Below are 19,857 nucleotides of genomic sequence, written 5' to 3'. Positions count from 1 at the left end.
GAAGACCGCGTAATGTTATTAAAATCGTCAATTGCAATTTTACCCCTTTACTTTACCTTTATTGTCTTTGTCTCCTATTAAAAATGTATTGTGATATTCTGTGTCTCTCACAATAATGTTAGAACGAAACCATTAAAGTCGAAACCAACCCAATCTTTAAAGTCGAAACTTAGAACAAGGGTGTTCGCTTTAAAAAAATTCTATTTGGAAGCTGGATTTAATTGATATCGCAAGACTTTACTCATTAGAGAAATTTAAAATTAAAATTTTTAACAAATCAAATTTTCGCATGTCAATTAAATGGAGGATGTACTTTGCACACCGACTTCTATGTAAAAGAACTGTTTAACTAGTTAGAGAAAAATTTTCTAAGGGAATATTTGGAAATAGTTTTGGTTTCATCCTATCTCGTCTCATTTTCTTTTCGAACATCATTTAAATACAAATATTTTCATACTAATCATTACAATTTTTTTAAACTAATCATTACAATCTTTTTAAATCTCAAAATAAAATTTATATTTTATTAATATTTTTTATTCAACTTTTTTCTCTCTTATTTTTCAAAATCCTATAAACTATCTTACTATTTATAAAATTTTCATCTCATTTTATTTCTCAAAGATCCCCTTAATGAGATAACTTATCTTTCTAATTTAGCCATTTGAACACCTTCAATTTAAAGGCTTCAATGGATGGAAAACGACCATAATTTTTTGCTTCATTCTGGCCAACCATAACTCCGATGATATGAAAGCCGAGATTAAACGGCAAGTATGGAAATTAAAACATTTGGGCAAGCATGCAGTAGCTGAGTACCTACATTGTCGTAGTTAGAGTGCTCTACCTCCAACTCTCACTCCGATTCCGATTCTTTTAATCTCCGATCCGACTTGTCGGAACAGAGTCGGGATGGAGTAGGATATGAGTTTTTTTATTGGATTTTTCTTCTTAGCCCATTGGAAATTTTAATTTGGTAATTTTGGACTCTTATTAGTCAGATTTAGGCTTCCATATTTCAATTTGTTTAAAAAATACTTTTTCAAATTTCAATTTTATTAAAACATAACCATAATTGTAAAAATAATCATTCATACAAATTAAAAATACATAATCAAAATTGCAAAAATAAATCATTCATACAAATTAAAAATACATAACCAAAATTAGAAAATTAAATCATTCATTAGAATCACTACAAGTTAAAAAGATATAACCAAAATTACAAAACTAAATCATTCACTCACTGCAAGTTAAAAAAAAATAACCAAAGCTAGAACTAATCAATACTAATTTACTACAATAAGAAGTTGCAAACTTATAACCCAAAACTAAAACCTTACAAGGCATCAAATATTATTAATTGTCTTCAACTACAACCAACAACACAATTTAAATTCCATCATGTTATTGTCTCATTCCAACAATAAAATGTGCTAGGAGTAATATAAACAAATAAAAATATATGAGTCAGATCAGTTATTAAGTATAGCATTGGGAATAGAAAATGTGATGTTTCATGAAAACTTAGAAGTAACTTTTTGGCAGCCGGTGATAAGAAAAGAAAATATATTTTTTAGTTTTAGAGTAAATAATTTACTTGTTCATATTATTTTGAAATGACCTATACTTAGGTGAATGGAATAATTGTTCATGATTGATTGTAAAAAAATTAAATTGAATTAGATTTAAAACTTACAATGGGACGAGACTAGATGATATAATTTATATTTGGGGGGCCAAAGTTGAAATTTTGGAGATGCCCCCACACACACCTATGAATGCGGGTCCGCCCTTTATCCCATACACACTACCTACTCTTATCACTTATCTTAATAATATATTATAGTTCGATATGATAATTTTGGGGTCCATTCACTAAGAAGAAAACATGAAAATGAAAATAATTGAGGTGTTTGTGCATGTTATCAGGACTATGATACGTATATATGTATGAACTGGCCTTTCAAAAATGTGGATAAAACCACATGCTTGTGTTTCTATGTGTATTATTTGCTCTTTGTTATGAAAGATTATATATTTCCTTTGTGTGTTCGTTTGCTCTCTGTTATGAAAGATTTTATATGTCCTTTATGTATTTCCTTCATATGTATAAAATACATGTGAAAAAATTATAATTTTAAATTTTTGTTGTTTCTTACTATATATGTTTTGTTTCGTACGCGCAGCCTTCTCGATGATTGCATCTCTTGAGCCAGGAAGATCAATTCACTTCTAGATGGTGGCATCCATGATTTTAGTCACATTGCGATGATATCAAGATAATGGTATGCATTGATATTTGGTGGTTTTTACGGAGAAATTATTTAGTATAGCTACTGAAAAGCATGTAAAACTGGACTCCTAAATTAATGATTTCCTTGGATTTGTACTCAACATTTTCCTTTGAGCCAATAACTGAATATAAGTATTCCCAAAAAATAAAAATATTTATCAGGACAATGAAATTGTTAGAATATAACTAGCCTTCTCTATTTTTTCTCTTGCGCCTCTCCACTTCTATTTTAAGTCGATGTTGAGTGGCTTCGATATTCATTGTTGCTTGTATATTTTCAATTTCACTTTCAATTGACTGTTGTAATCGTTTGATTGTATTTTTGTCATATATTGTTATTTTAGGATTATACCAACAACACATTGCTATTCATAAAAAATATAGAAGAATTAATGGATTGGAAACATACAAAAAAAAAACATTGAGTTAAAAGCACATTGCTATTCATAAAAGCAGTTGCTGAAAATATCAATAGTTTCCATGTAGTCAACAGTGATTCTAGAAGCACTTGCTATTCTGTTTGGTTTGCATGAAAACAGAGTAGTTCAAATATATGAGCTCTAAAGTCAAATGGTGCCAGAAATCCAACTATAATAACAGCAAACCATCAAACACAATAACTACTACTCCGAATGGAATTGAAACCCAATAGCCAATAGACCCAAATAATAGCAAACCATCTAAACATAATGTAGAAAAAGATTAGCAAACCATCTAAAAATGGCAATGAAACCAACTAATTAGTACAAAATGTACATATACAGGACCAAATCTAAAGAAACAAGTCTAAAACCAAATAATAAGCATAAGCATTGGAGCCAGCCCCCAAAAGTCCCTCTGCCATTGAGTTGAGATCGACCTAGAAATGTGTATTATATCACATTCAGCAAAGATGGTGATCCATATGAACTTCTAAAACTCCTGAAACTCCAAAATATGAACTTCGGGGTCTTTAAACGAGCTGCATTGAACTTGGTAAAACAGAAGAGTTGAACCTTTCAACTATAGTAAGTCCATTCCATTCTTCATATATAGCGAGTTACTATTAATTGCCAAATCATTATTTTATTTTAAAATCACATCTCTTCAACCGAAACAATTTATTTCCCTCGTGAATCCGTTCTTCCCAAAACACTTCACTTTGTCTCCTTTTCTCCCTCGCCGAACACCTTCTTCATTTTTTCTCTCTGTTTCTCTCTTCCCTTCTCTTTCTCATTGGTTGTCTCTTTGGCCCAACACTCCCTCTCTCCCCTTCTCTCCATTTTTTCCAGTTCTCTTGCTGTTTTCGTTATCCCAGGGCCGTCGAAGTTGGGAGTCTGATACTAGGAGAAGGACCAGTCGATTTGCAAGAGAAAATCGATTTTAATCAACTGGGCAAGCCTCTATTAGGGTTCTATTGTGTTTCACAGAAGGTAATAAACTCCCATTCTCTTTTTTTTTTTTTTTCAATTTGTAATTTTATTGTTTAATTTTGGTTTTGGTTTGATCTGGTCTGCATCATGTTTGGTTAATGCTTGATATCTTCTTTTTTTACTTTTCTAAAAGATGACCTGCAACCTTTGGTTTGGTGATTAGGCGTGCAAGGAGAGTGAGATTATTGATATCCCCATAAAGATAACCAAAACTCATAATGAGATTAGAATGTATTTTTTTGGAGAAATCCCACAAAGTGGCTATGAGTGTGGTACCTCCAATGTGATACAAAATTGGCTAGTTCTAGGTCACAGGGTATGGGTATTCATCAATGGATTTGTTGTTGTCTTTATTTCTTTTGGATGTTTAGCAATCACTTAGGCCTCAAAACTCGAGTCACACGATAAACTAATATTGGCAATGTCAATTTATCAAATAATCCATATGACTATGAACAATTGGCAGGCATATTGCAATTTTTCTTTTTTTGACTGAAGTTCTATTCCAATTTCATTAGGATTATGTGATTATGAGATATTAAAAAATCTAAAAGCCTAATATTTTATAACGTTTACATGTTTTCAATTTCTAGTTCTCTCAATTATATGAAATGATTCTTTAACCACTTATGGTTAGAGATATGCTGCATTACTTTATACGCTATGAAAGTAGTCTGGTAAAAGGAAGAATTCTCAATCTCTCTTCTTTTCTTTTTTTTTTTTTTTTAACTTATTGTAAGGTGTTTCCTCGATAACAAAGTTAATAAGGATTTTCTGTTGTCAACTTTTCGAAAAAAAAAAAGACTTTCTATTGTCATGGTATATACTATACAATAAAAATGTGGTTTGGTAGTCATGATCTATTGATGAGATGAATTTTGGATGGTGGTTTTTTCCATGGTGGTCTTTTTATCCTGTCATTTTTTCTTGGAGAATGGTATTATAATAAACTATTTTGTTTTTTTTATCTCCAGAGAGATTTGCTTAATTGTAAAATTGGTTTGACATTTGCAGCTGAAAAAGAAATATTAAAACATTCTTTGTTGCAATTTTCTGTAGAGAGAAGAAATCAATAATTGTAAATACTGGTGGAGTCTCCTTTGACACCTTATGGAGGTGTGTAACTGGTTGTAGAAGTGGCTTGTAACTGGATGTTTTTATGTCCAGCATATGTTTTGTATAGACTCAAATGTTTTGCTGAACTTGGAAATGTTTCTGAATGAACTACTCTATATATATGTTTTGTTTTATGAATTGTTTTGTTGAAGTTGGTGGAAACTGGTATAGACTTTCAATGTTGCTACTAAAATATGTTGGTACTATTATATGAATTGTTGGTGGAAATGAAAGTGGAAATGGTGGAAATCTGTACTCTTATATAAATTGTTGGTGGAAATAAAGTTTTAATTGTTCCCAGTTGGGTCAAGTTATATTTTCTTTATTAATTAAATTATTAATTAACATATGGTTAGTGTAATTGGAATATATGAAAGAAAAATTAAAAATACTATTATTAAAAAAAATATTATATTATTATTTTGATGAATCCAATGGCTAATCCAATGAGGGGTTATGGATAGAAAGGTTTTACATTTATGGAAAATATGTACTTTTCACCAAATTTTGAATATGAATTTAATGAGTCCAATGCTAATACTCCGCACTTAGAAAAGACGAACCCCAAAATCAACACAGTAAAGGCGTCCTGCTCTGCTTCCGCCACTTGGATCATCAATACTCAAAATTTAAACAATTCTAGGATGCCTCTAACATTATTTAAATGCCCATTTGCCGAGTATGCATACTAAGAAGATATAGAAGCAGATATACAAACATACATACACACATGCAAAAAAGCTAACATGCTTGCCAAGTGCTCGGGTTCTAGGGAGGGATGGTTGCTTGTGTTTGGACGTGTTATGAATGATGTAATTAAATAATAATAAAGTGTAAACTAATATGGAGATTTGAGGTGCCAAGGCCTCCAATACTCAACAAATTTTGGGATGGAAAAACCTCCCTTCATTAACATAATTACTGAATATAAATAGATACAAAATCAACAACCCAATATCTACACAATTGTCATGGCCTAAGGCCTTATCCATGTACTACAACTACTTGACCAATAAACTAATAACTGGCCACTAACATGGATTCAGTCAAGACCCATAACAGATCAAACAAAATATATAAATAACCCTTGCAAATAATGAAAAGACAAGACATATGTAATCCGGGACACTTAACAACGAATAATATGGAAATCTTAAGACATCAGCCACACATAACAACACCCTCTCCCTTCACAGGACCTTGCCCACAAGGTCTGGAAACTTCCTCCAATGCTCACGCAATTCTTCCCAAATAAAATCTTCATTTGTGAGATCTGATGGACTAAGTCCTTGTAACTGAACTGATTTTCCATACCACTTAAATTTCATAGTGAGTTTAGTAAAATCCCAAAGAATTTGTCCCAACTGATAGAGCCAATTCACGCCGAAGACAAGGTCAAATCCTTCCAAGGGCAATGAGTATAAATGTACAAAAAAATATTGACCTTGTAGTTCAAAGGGGACTACCTCACAACACCCCAAACTTGGTACCTGTTCTCCATTGCCACCACTACTGTTAGGTTTTGACTTTCGTCAATATAAAAATTTACTTTCCTTGTCACCTTCGGATTGATAAAGTTGTGTGTGCTTCCTATTTCAATTAGGACAACCACTGATTGGTCTCCTATTATACTCCATAATCACATAGTCTTCAGGAACGATGTGCCTGAAATAGTATGAAGGGAAATTCCTAGCAACTCTCCTTCCTCAGTGGGCTCTCTTGGATGGTTGTCATAATTGTTTATTGGGAATATCCTAAAAAACTTCATCTTCTCCTTCTGGTTCTAGTCCTTCCAACAAAAATAATTTAGGTGCTCAACACCTATGCCCCAGCTGGAATTTTTCATCACAGTAATAACATAATTATTTTTCTTGCCTTTCTTGCATTTGTGTTGGGGAGATTTTCTAAATAGGTATGGTGGGTCTTCTATTGGGGGAGAGGTAGTGGGTTGTTAGGCTAAGGATTTCTTGTTTTAGCACGTGAATGAGGTAGGGGGTAACTTTAGTATGGGTGCAGGTAGTCTAGGGAAATTCGGTTAGGGTAGGTTAGGCAGTTTTTGGTGTTTGAACCTGTGCCACACTCCTCTTCTTGTAACCTTGCAAGCCCAAAAGCAAGCGACAACGTTGTAGGCTTAAACATGGTCACCACAATCTGTAAATCATCTCGTAGCTGACTCAAAAAAGTATTGATATAGAACTCCTCGGTAAGCCCAATGATCCTATTGGATAGTATCTCAAACTAGGTTTGGTATTCCTCAATTGAGTCTGTCTGGCAGAGCTTTGTGAAAGGCCCATTCAGATCCTCATAGGCCAAAGGCCCAAAACAAAACCTTAAGCGTCACCACAAATGCTTTCCAAGAATGAATTGTGCTAGAATCCATCAATCAACAATACCATGAGAGAGCCTTACCTTCCATATGGAAGGAAGCAATTTACAATTTGTGTTCTTCCGGAGTATTACCATAAGTGTAAAATTGTTAGGCCTTGAGAATCCATTCTAAAGGTTCTGAACCATAAAATTTTGGAAAATTAAGCCCAAGTGTCCTAGCTTGAATTTCTGTATTTCCATCAAACAACGAATTACCATTAATTTTCATCACAGGCCCAAAGGAATCCTCACTTGAATTATTATCCCTTGTTGTAACAGCTTTTAATCATAGTTGGCTGCCAAATTACTAATCTCCTTCAACATTGTCTCTAGAAACTGCCATTGCTGCTCTTATTCCTCTCTCAATTGAATTGTCTCGCCCTTTAGAGTAGACACTATATCAGCAAGTTGAGCGTGACGAGTACCCTTCACCATTGCGCAAGAACGTGGCTCTGAGACCACTTGTTATGAATATTGTAATTAAATAATAATAAAGTGTAAACTAATATGGCGATTTGAGGTGTCAAGACCTCCAATACTCAACAAATTCTATGACGGAAAATCCTCCCTTCATTAATGTAATTACTTAATATAAATAAACACAAAATCAACAACTCATTATTTGCACGATTGTCATGGCCTAAGGCCTTATCCGCGTACTACAACTACTTGACCAATAAACTAACAACTGGCCACTGACATAGACTCAGTCAAGACCCATAACAGACGAACAAAATACATAAATAACCCTTGGAAATTATGAAAAGACGAGACATGTAATCCTGGAGACTTAACGAATAATAAGGAAACCCTAAGACTTAAGCCACACATAACAGGCCAGAATGTTATCGTGAGGGATTGTTGCTTGGGTTTGAATTTTCACATGCTCAGGTTTCACAAATTTGGGGACCTAGGGTTTCACAGATTTGAGGATTTAGGGTTTCACAGATTTGGTTATAGGGTTTGACATGCTCGGTTTGGACAGAGTGTTTCCAGAAGGGTTTCAAATTTCTTATTTTGGATTCAGATGGGTTTCCAAAGGGGGCCGAGTTGCTTGGAGAAAGGAATGGACGAGGGGTGAGTTGGTTGGAGAAAGGAAGGAGTTGGTGATTTTGACTTCATTTCTTTTTTTTTCTTAAAATCAGTTAGTTACATGTGTCTGCCACATACACGTGTATTGCCACCTTGAGCGGTAACTTTGAGTGGTATATAGAGGGGGCCCAGTAACATTATTGATAAAGTAATGCTACTATTGTAACACTCCCTTCCCGTAGGTTGTCACGTGTTTTTCATAAAATAAACCTGGTAAGAGATTTAATATTTAATAAATGAAATTAAAATTTATTTTATAGGATAAAATGTCTAATAAAATATCTTCCAAAAATATTAAATAAAATTTATGTCATAAAAGTAATTTTATTCTAGAAAGTCTGAAACTAAATTAACTGTTCATTCTAATGTTGGTCTGCCTGTTCGTGTTCATCATCCACACCTGGGTGGTTACAAAAATGAAAAAACTAAAATGAGTCAAAGACTCAGCAAGAAATCAATCACAATGTAAACATAATAAACATAAGGTTTTCATAAAATTTTTCATGTTGAGAGTTTAAAATTCATGATTGTTCATACTGATGTTTATGCTATGCATGACTGATTTATCTGAATTAACTGACTGATCTAACTTAACTGACTGATTTAATTGGCCAACACACTTAACCCTATGTGCAAGGTTGTGCACCAGGCCCACGTTTCACAGCCTCGAGGGGAGCCGCTGATAGTATTCTAGCATACTATGGTGGACCATGCTTGAGTCCGTGGCTTGCACATCCACCCTGAAACTGAACTGTATTGATACCATGCATCTAAATGGCCATATGATTAACTGATTTGATCTTATCTTGCTCTTGAATTTAAAATAGTTTACGTGTCTTATGCACATGAGATGCATGACATAATACATACATAATTATAATTTCTGAATCTGAACATAATGCAGAATGACATGATCGTATGCTATGTTGGATGACATGTTTGCATATGACATGAGTGGTACATAAAACAATGGTTGTCAAAGAACTGGCGCTAATAATAATCTATATAAGCTGAACTGTGATGATCCTAATTTGTGATCAAATTACTTGCCTCGCTGCACTTCCTCTTGAATCTCACTTCGTAGCTCATCACCTATATGCAGTATTAACTATCACTAAATCTGTCTAGGAACAACATGTACTAATATCCTACCTAATTAAATTCATAATCTAGAGGATAGTCAATTAAATCTTTTGTTTAACACCATAGTCAATAAATCCTGATATTTTAAATTATTTAAATACTAATAACATAATATAATTTAGTAGAATACTTGATTTATTTTAAATAAGTCATAAAAACCCTAATTCTTAAAATAGATTTCCTTTCTTAACATAATTATTCAAAACTCATAACATATTCCTTAATTTTTACTATTTAAAATATAACATAAAAATCTTAAAAATCTAGTTAAATAGTCAATTGGATTATTAATTAACATAATCGGCTCAATAGTATAAAAATATTCTTTAATTCCTTTAAATACTTTCTATAATAATTTATGTCTAATTTGCTCATATTTATTTAAGTAGATGAAGCCCATGTAAAAGTAATGTTTTTTCTGAAAATATAACTAGCCCAATAAAATCATTAAAACAGTTGTTGAAATATAATAAGATCAAGACTAAATTAAAATACAAGTCCATTTAAATAAAGACCAACACCCTATTGACTTAAGAATACACTGGCCGTGTGGGCTTAGGGCCCAAGGGCCCATTATGGAGGTGCAACACTGAGAGAGGGAGCTAGAGTTAGAGAGGGATAGTTTTGTCAAGCCAAAAACAACTGAGAGAGAGAGAGAAAGAAAGAGGGTGGTTTCTGGCGTGGACTTACTGGAAAACAATCGGTCGGCAGTTTCTGGCACCGTGGGTGGTGCCCCCCGACTTCCTCTGTGTGGTCAATGACGGCTGGCCACAACACCCCGTGGTTTTGGTCAGTAATGACCGAGAGAAGGTGATGGGAATATTTTGTGCGTTTAAAACAGAGGATTCGTGAGGTTCTTAGAGATGATAGGAAAGATATATGATAGAGTTTTCTGGTATGAGTTGGTCTCCCATTAGGATTTAGATTTATCATTTAGGGGATAAGGATGGGGCTTACTGGGGAAGATAGGAAGAAATAAGACTTAGATTCAAAAAGAACTCTAGTGGCTATTGTAAAATCGGGTTGTACATAAAATATCAATAACAATATGATAATAATACTGTTAAACTTAATAAATGTAAAATCTGATAAAATAATAATAATAATAATAATAATAATAATAACTAAATGATTTACTTGTATACCCCAAATCTTTGATTAGTATGTTACAACTATATTTTTTTAATTTATACTACTCACTTTATCCCCTTGACGTGTCATGTTGTTTATTAAAAAAACTAAAAAAAAATATATTCAAAATGCCCACAAATATAAAAGGAAAAAAACTAAAACCTTAGATTTTCTCTATTTTTTTATGTTTAATTTTTTTTAATTTTTTTAGTAAACTACGCAACACCACATTATTACATTATTGTGCCCATCAAAAGATAAAGTGAGTAATATAAAATTATAACTTAGGGGCGTACTAACATCTCTCTAACGTAAATATCAAAATGATCGAAGTCCTTTGATGGGAAAGGCCAACCATTTTAAAGTCTAAAACTGAAATTTAGGGATGAACCATTTTAAAGGCCAAATCATGGGAAATATTTAACCATTAAAAATATGAAAACTCTTCTTCTAACTCCATCTAAAAAATTCTTAAGTCTCCATATAATAACAGAAAAAAAGTACTCATGTTTTAAAAATCCAAAAATTTTGGTTCCAAAATCTGAAAAGATATAATATATATATATATATATATATATATATATATATACACACACACACACACTTAAAAAAACTCAGGCCTCGTTTGATTATATAGATGAAATGAGATAATATGATATGAAAGTTGAAAATTGAATAAAATATTGTTAGAATATGATTTTTATTTTGGGATTTGAAAAAGTTAAATTATTTTTTGTATTTGCATGTTTAGAAGTTTTGTAAAGTTATAATGATTAGATGAGATGGTTTGTGAAAAACCGGGCCTCAAAATTCATATCATGAGAATTTTGGCCTTTAAAAAACACAAATTCTAGAATCTAAAAATATTAATATCTACTTATGTGTGTATAGATGTCTTTGAAGTCTTCCGTTTTTTAAAGTAAGAGGTGATCTGTTTTCTAAACACTTAATATTAATTTGTTATTAATTCTTATATCAAACGTTTGGTAAAATTGTTTGTTATACATTGAATGAGCGTGAAATGAAATTGCATCTACAGTATCTACATTTTTTTTCACAATTATAGACAAAAAAAATGCATATATGATATAATATACATATTACATACATATATATTAATTAGGGATTACACTCAACTAATTAAATTCACAAACGATATTAAGAAAACTGAACTTCCTATATTATATATGTATTAACATCAACATGATCACATGATGGCTAAGTACTGATCTGTATAATTGAACCTGCATGCATGAGATGCTGTACGCACGTATGTGTGCTGGAGCTTAGCTAATAATAAAACGAATCTGAGATCCGACAGTCCCATGCAGCTGACAGATCATCAAAACACCAATTGCTGTCGGCCAGCTGGATTATTCAAGTAGGCTGTAGGCGAAGATAGAACAAGATTTATAAGAATTTTCATCAATTTAATCAGTAGTACTTCAGAAGATCAAAGGTCCGAGGAGGCATTGTTAGCAGCTTAATTGGCTTTGAAGAGCAAGGCGCTGCAATGGCCAAGGGATCCAGGCAGCTTATGTTTGCAGCTTCGCTGATCTTGCTTATGCTTTTAGGTCCGTGCATGCTTGATGTTTAATTTAGATTCTTCTTCTGCGCTCTGTTTCTTAATTCCTATGTTATTCGTTGGTTTGATGCATGCACATATACACGCACACACACTTTGTTTTCCTTTTACTCTTTTACCTTTTGGCATGTACTTTCAGCTGCCATTGCCATATTTTTGCGGGGGCTCATTTGTTTTGCATGCGTTAACTACATAAATTATAATGATTTTTTTTTTTTTTTAATGGGACCGACGTCTCTGATTATCTACATTAACAACTACGTACTGGGTCTTTGTTCTCGATCGGGTCCAATGTCTCCTGCCTCTTGGACAGATCAGTTTAAGAGAAATGTCAATGCCTTCTTTTTACGCATATCATTTTCGCTATTTTGATGGCCGTATAGTCGTTAATGCTGTTAATTTAAAAATAATATCTTTGTATATACTAATTTAATTGAGTTGTAAATATCATGTTGAGTAAAGTTAGCAAGCTGTGCGCTAGATTTCATGAGATTAACCTAAATGAAATTAAAGTCGTCATAATTTTTATCCTGACATCTGATTAAGGGGATCTTGATGGCATTCGAAAGCTAACAAAGATTTACAATTCCATGTTTCACGAAGTTTTTCAAGTTCTAATGTTTATTAGGTTAAAAGAAGTCAATAATAAATTTTTCTAGACTGCACGCGAGACCTCTGGATTAACTGAATTTTGCTATACACATGAGACATGCATCCCGGTGGCCGAGCGATACTCAGACACAATTTGATCGACATTGACTCGAGCAAAAATTTCGAGAATGACAATTTTAATTAAACTTGAAGTTTTTTATAAGCTATCTGATCAAGCCCAAGTCTATATAGATCATCATGCATGAATTTTAGGATTGATCAGATCAGATCGAGGGGGGCACAAAGCTTCTTATAATAATGTCTACTTTGAGGGAAAACCGGCCTATTACTACACATTGAGCATTTAAGAACAAATTTGAAGGTGAACAAGTCGTTTGCCAGGGTTGCAAGTTGCGTCTTTAATTCGGAAGTACAAAGGTTCATGTAATCTTTTTTCATGATTATAGTAAGCAGCTCACAGTTCTGGCGTTAGTTCTTAAGCATCCCCACCATAAGTTCACGTAGTACTACTGGTTCTAACGGTAAGCTTTAATTTGCTGCAAGACTGCTCTACGATCCTTCCATGACCAAGGAATATTGCACATAATATTGTTGTTTGTTGTTCCTATCACATATGCAATAGCCAAAACAATACAGTTCATGTTAACCCCCTCTTTAAATGTTATTATAAACTGGATTTCACTGGAAAATTAAGGTGCTGCGCGCAGAAATGACTAGTTCAGATGGAAAAACATGGTGCATAGCTTCAAATAAGTCTTCTGAAATGGAGTTGCAGAATGCCTTGGACTGGGCTTGTGGTCCTGGGAATGTGGACTGCACTGCTATTCAGCCTAGCCAGCCTTGTTTTGAGCCAGATAGTCTAGTCCCACATGCATCTTATGCTTTCAATAGTTTCTACCAGCAAAATGGAGCTACTTCTGCTGCTTGCGATTTTGGGGGACGGGCATTGAAGTTGATAAAGACCCAAGTAAGAATATATCAGGATCGAAACCTCTTTTATTAGGAAAATTATTTGTTAAACTAAGAGGCAAGATTTATTTGATGTGCTTATAATAATTTCTGGCTACCTTAACACGGGCAAAGATGCAGACAAACTAGAAGGGCCTTAATTTACTAGAGATTTTTACTTTGTTTTGATGCTGGCTTTCTTGTTATGAAGTTTTCATTTACTCTTTACATTAATTTTATGAACTTTAGGATAATGGATTTGAGAAACTGATATGATTCATTTGTGTGGTTATTTAGGTCATGAATTACTATATATGTAATATTTTTCTAGAAAACTTACTAAACAACTGCCATTTCCATGCAGGTTATGATAATTGCTTGTATATGACTACTGGGTAAGTCCAATATTTGACTCAGCCTTCTTTCTAAAAAACTCATCTTAAGTACCAATTTTAAATGCTTATTATTTCATATTTGACATGCTGGTCGTATTTTGGCAGTTAACATGCATGCACATGAGGAGCAACAAAAGTACTGTTTCAAGTAATAAAACATCAATTTCTTCAACAACTTCTTCATCTACACAGATGGAAGTTTCCAAATTGGTTTCTGGTTGTTTTCCAATTGTGACATTTTTTTTCCCCTCTTTGTTTTGAACATTGGCCGGCCATGCCTGATAAGTTCGATTTTATATATATACATGATCAGTGTAATAAAGATTATATATGCCACCATAAGCGAGAATGATGTGATTCTTGAGAAGCAAGTACAGGTATTAATTTGAGAAGAGTATTCCAAAAATGCATTTGTTAATTAAGAGTATGACCCACTCTGTAGTTTGTATGATAGTGAAAGTTGTTAAGATGGCAATTAGCAAGACAGCGAGCGCCATTTTTGGTATATCATGACACCAATCTTGACATGGTGGAAGAAGAGAGGGAGCTATCAAGAATGGGGCTAAGGAAGGAAGAGTTATTCTCCTAAAACATATTTTTCGAGAGATCAACCAAGTGGTGAATTTCTTGGCTACACAAGGGGCAAGTGCGAAGGTGAGTTCTCGGAGAGTTTTGATTTACCACAAGTTTTAATTGGCATGTTGAGAATAGAAAACTTGAGTTTATCAATCCTTTGGCTCAAATGATGTCACTTGTGTATAGGAAGTCCATAGATAGAATATAGTCATACTTTAACACCTTGTTCTTGTCAAAGGAACACCTTGTTCTTGTCAAAGGTATATGTTGTTTTGTATTGCAATTTTCTTCCGTCATAAGTGAGGTTTTTTTTTAATAAATTCTTATTAAAAACAAATTGTTTACGAATCAGCCTATACGCAGTAGCTTTTTTTTTTTTTTTTTTTTTTTTTATAAAGAGCCAAAGGTCATCTGTCCATGTATGAACCCCTCTCAAATTTTATTAATAAAAATCCTTACTTATGGTGCAGGAGGAGGTTAATGGTATCAAGGCAATTTAGAGTGTGCAATCTTTGGGACATCATAATAGAGATTTGGGACTTCATTCTTTTATTGGTAGATCTAGAACTCATATTTTTCAAGATATAGAAGAAAGGATTTAGAATAAATCACAAATTGGAAAGAAAAGTTATTGTCAAAGGCTGGCACTCTAATCGAAGCAGTTGTCAAACAAGTCCTATCCAGACAATTAGTTGTTTTTTATTACCTAAATCTTTTTGCAAGAAATGAATGAATGAATGTTTGCAAGATTTTGACAGGATCAATGAGGTGAAGAGCGTAATGTGCATTATAAGTAGAGGGTGGTAACATGTGATATGATTCATAAATTCAATACAAACACGATATAAAATTATCTGGATTGAGTTTGATATAAATGTGTTTGAATTAAAACGAGTTGATCCGTTTAGACACGATTAATAAATAAGTCAATAACATGTCAACCCGCTTAATTCGAAATTACCTGTTTAAATTTTATTTTGAAATTATAATTTTATTATTATTGAGTTGTAATATTGGTATTTCTCAATATGCTTCTGTTTTTATTATTAAGATTGTAGTTTTGGACCTATGCTTGTATTTATTATTGTTGGGTTTGTAATATTGGTTTTATTATATGTTAAAATCTGAAAAATATTGATATTTTTTGTTAGTAGGAAGTCTTATTAATTTTTTTTTTTTTTTTTGAGATATTGAGACTACTAATAAATATCGATTTTAAATTTTATGTGAATTATGTTAATCAAATCAAATGAAGATATGCGAGGTTCAACCCATTTACATGAAACGAGTTGAAAAGAGTCGTGTTGACTCATTTCTAATCAATTATTAAATAGATCAAAACGGATGACACGATATGATCCATTATTTAAATGAGTCGTGTTAGGGTTTAAAGGTCTAATCCATTTAGCTTAACGGATAGTGTTTGAGCTGACCCATATAATCGAATATTTATGATTTGACACAATATAAACATGACCCACGAACACGAATTGCTACCCAAATTACCTAATTATAAGCAATAATAAATACTAATAATCACAATAAATAAATAACAAGAAAGAAGAAAAGGACCCTGGTTTCCCTTCATATTATTTGTTTTAACTTTTTACCAATTTCAAGTTTTTAGTGCGGGCGTTGTAGGAAATGGCAGGAGTTTGTGGATGGAAAATGAGATCTTTCAAACCGGATCATGTTGGCTACGTAAGTATCCTTTAATAAAAGGAGTGGTCAAGAACATTGTACCCATCTCAAATGGGGGCTGAGAAGGAAGGATCCCCAATTGGTAGAAAATAATTCGCAACCCCTTGGTATAATCCTGCACTTAGAAAGAAGTAGAAAGACAGGTGTGATAACATGGAGAGGCAATATCAAGGTTGTGTTTGGTTGTTGAATTAAATTTAACTTATTTCAAATTAATTATTGATGAGATTTATTACTTTTTTAACTTTTTAGAATAAAGTTAAATTCATCTTAATGAGACCTAAAAAAAAATTAAACTCATCTCAATAATTTCCAATAAATTAAAGTTTTGCAAAGCCTCCAAAAATGAGATTATTTCTCGTTTATTTTCAGAAAACATCTCATCTCATCTCATTTCGTCTCATCTATTTAATCATTACAATTTTCTTAACTTCTAATATAAAATAAAATAAACAATTCAACTTTTTCAAATCTCAAAACAAAAATAATATTAAAAATTATATTCTAACAATATTTTTTTTAACTTTTTAATTTTAATCTCAACTTATCTCATTTCATCTGGGAAAATAAACAAGCTTTAGGCTACGTTTATTACAAGACTCAACTGAACTCAATCTAATTTTAAGTTGAGTCTAACATCAAAATACTTAATTCTCAAATTATTAAATTCATTTCAATTCAAAACCTCTTTTACATGTAGAACCTATAACTTTTTTTAACTTCTCACAAAAAGTATTAAACTTATCTTAACATCTAAATACATTTTAAATTCTGTTTAGATAGGTCTCATATAACTTTCTCTACTTCTTAACTCATTATTATTTAAAAAAAAAAAAAAAAGAGTAAACTCAACTTAATATCTAAATTATCTTTTTTTTTTTAAAAAAAAAAAAATCCCCGATGCCATGCCGGCTTCTGATTCTGGTATTTTTTATGGCACCTCGAGGAGGGGTAAAGCCCCTGCTTTTTTTTTTTTTTTTGTGTTGGAAGGACCATCTGTCTTCATCTGCCGACAATCAATACTAATAAAAATCCAAAGTAAGGAAGAGCCATCACAACATATGTTATTTTTTACTTGAAATTTTGTACTACTTGTGGCGACAGTTTTCATATTATCATCTTAATCCAGCTGTGTCATCCTCAATCACATTCCACAAATCAAGCTTCATCAAAGCCAAGTCAACAAAGATCGTGCATGACAAGATAGCCTACATAACTGGCTTGATATGCTCACTGTTGATATCTCGGATGATAACAATCCCATATATGATGTACGTTCCTTTTTTAACCTCTTGTAACTGTTAGGACATATGCTGTATATAAACCCAATGCGTGTAACGTATATAGTGTGGTTGAATATAATACAAAAACATTGTCTAAAATTCTTATATGGTATCAGAGCACCACAATTGACACCTTATCCGATCCTGCAAATAATCCTATGACCGAATCCTCCACCACCAGTCCAATTTCAACCACCTCTCATTTCATTTCCCAATTAGGGTTGAACAAAAATTCAAAAATCCGATTCCGCCTCCGACTCAGTTGGAGCTGGAGCTTTTTTAACAAAAAAAAAAATGGAGTTGGAGTCGGAGGTGGCAATGTATCGACTCCAACTCCGACTCCAATATTGTACATATTTTATAAAAAATATATGTATTTTTATATATTAATCATATATATTTTATATAATTAAAACTTATATTGTGATACCTCATATAATATTAATAAAGGTAGGTGGTGTATGGAATCTCACATTGCTTGGAAAGAAGAAGTTCTTGCTCTTTATAAAGTTCCAATGAGGCTCTAATTGTATCATTAACTAGTCCTTTTAGAGTATAGGCCATATAGTTTGGGTCTTCCATTGAGACGTTACAAATGGTATCAGAGCTTATCTCAATAAAAAATGTGGGACTTGAGCCATGCCACCTATAATGAACAGGCCCGACGAGAACATCGAGAATTTAAGGGGGGTAGATTGTGATACCCCATATGATATTGATAAGGGTAGGTGGTGTATGTGATCCCACATTGCTTGGGAATGAGAAGTTCTTGTTATTTATAAGATTCCAATAGGGTTCCAATTGTATCTGACTAGTTTTTTTAGAGTATAGGCCATGTAGTTTGAGTCTTCCATTGGGGCGTTACATATATAGTTAATTAAATTCAATAATATACTAGTATGAGTAAATTATTATAAAATAATATGCCTATACTATAATATAAATATACTAAATTCACTAATAATAGTTTAGTATATGTAAATAACATACTATTAACTATTACTACCATATAAGACTAATGTATAATAACAACTAATGACGACAACTGATCGCAACAGAATTCATGACAACAAACATTCTCAGGTTCCATATTGGACTCTCTATCTTCTTTGGGTAGATAATCGATCGTCTTTCCTTTGGATAATGAGTAGTTTTTATAAGATTTTTAGCAAGAACAACCATCAAGCTCTTGACTGCTACCACTGTATGGACCATGCTTACCAGGGTAGTCTTCCACCCATGCAATTAGCAGCCATGGTTGCTCAAACCAATATCATTCCTGAGGATGAACCATGGTATGCTGACAGTGGATCAAATAATCACATCACAACTTCTCTAAACAACATCTCACTGCAACAACCTTATGCAGGCAATGATAATGTTATTGTTGGTAATGGGTCAGATTTAACCATTGCTCATACTACCTCCTCTCTTATTCAAACTCCTTCCTCCCAATTGCATCTTAATAATGTTCTTCACTGTCCTTCTGCCTTTGCAATTTACTCTCTGTTCAGAGATTTTGTTCCGATAATGACTGTCATTTTATCTTAAATGCTCTCTCTTTCACTATAAAGGACAACAACACAAGACTGACACTACTGGAAGGACCAAGTGAAGGAGGCATTTATCCCATCTACTTGAAACAACTTTCTTTGAATAAAAGACACAGTCTTACAACATTACTCGGGATAAAGACGACTTGGTCAACTTGGCATTAGAGACTCGGCCATCCCTCTACCTCCACTCTTCAACAAATTTTTAATTTTCAACCTCTCTCTTCTTGGTGCAAAATCCTCTGATCATCCTTGTTCTCCATGCCAACTAATTGCCAAGAGCAAGCAACTTCCTTTTCTTCACTCTCATAGGCTACTTGTACACCCATTAGATTTAATCCATATTGATGTATGGACTTCACTGATTCTGTCAAATAGTGGATATAAATACTATGCAGTTTTCATTGATAATTTTACTCGTTTCAGTTGGGTGTATCCACTTAAACAATAGTTTGATGTCTTCCACTGCTTTTTCAAATTTAAAATATTGATTGAAAATCAACTTTCAACCAAAGTCAAATAACTTCAAACCAACGGGTGTGGTGAATACACATTTTCCATAGTTTTCTTTCTCAACATGACATTGTCCATAAAAAATTTTGCCCACACACTCCACAACAAAATGACCTCTTTGGGCGCAAGTATCG

General features: G+C 32.9%; 1 protein-coding gene across 1 annotated transcript; it reads left to right on the top strand.

Moving 5' to 3' along the window:
* The first annotated feature begins 13,463 nt into the window (after positions 1-13,463).
* Positions 13,464-19,208, top strand: LOC121253528 (PLASMODESMATA CALLOSE-BINDING PROTEIN 1-like). Its single transcript, XM_041153529.1, has 2 exons — positions 13,464-13,721; positions 18,882-19,208. The coding sequence occupies exons 1-2, from the start codon at positions 13,464-13,466 to the stop codon at positions 19,206-19,208; spliced, it is 585 nt and encodes a 194-aa protein (XP_041009463.1).
* The last annotated feature ends 649 nt before the right edge of the window (positions 19,209-19,857 follow it).

The sequence above is a fragment of the Juglans microcarpa x Juglans regia genome, chromosome 2S (genome assembly GCF_004785595.1).
Source record: "Juglans microcarpa x Juglans regia isolate MS1-56 chromosome 2S, Jm3101_v1.0, whole genome shotgun sequence".
Taxonomy (NCBI): domain Eukaryota; kingdom Viridiplantae; phylum Streptophyta; class Magnoliopsida; order Fagales; family Juglandaceae; genus Juglans; species Juglans microcarpa x Juglans regia.
The sequence above is the reverse complement of the archived record's forward strand: the minus strand, read 5'-3'. Positions and strand labels throughout refer to the sequence as shown.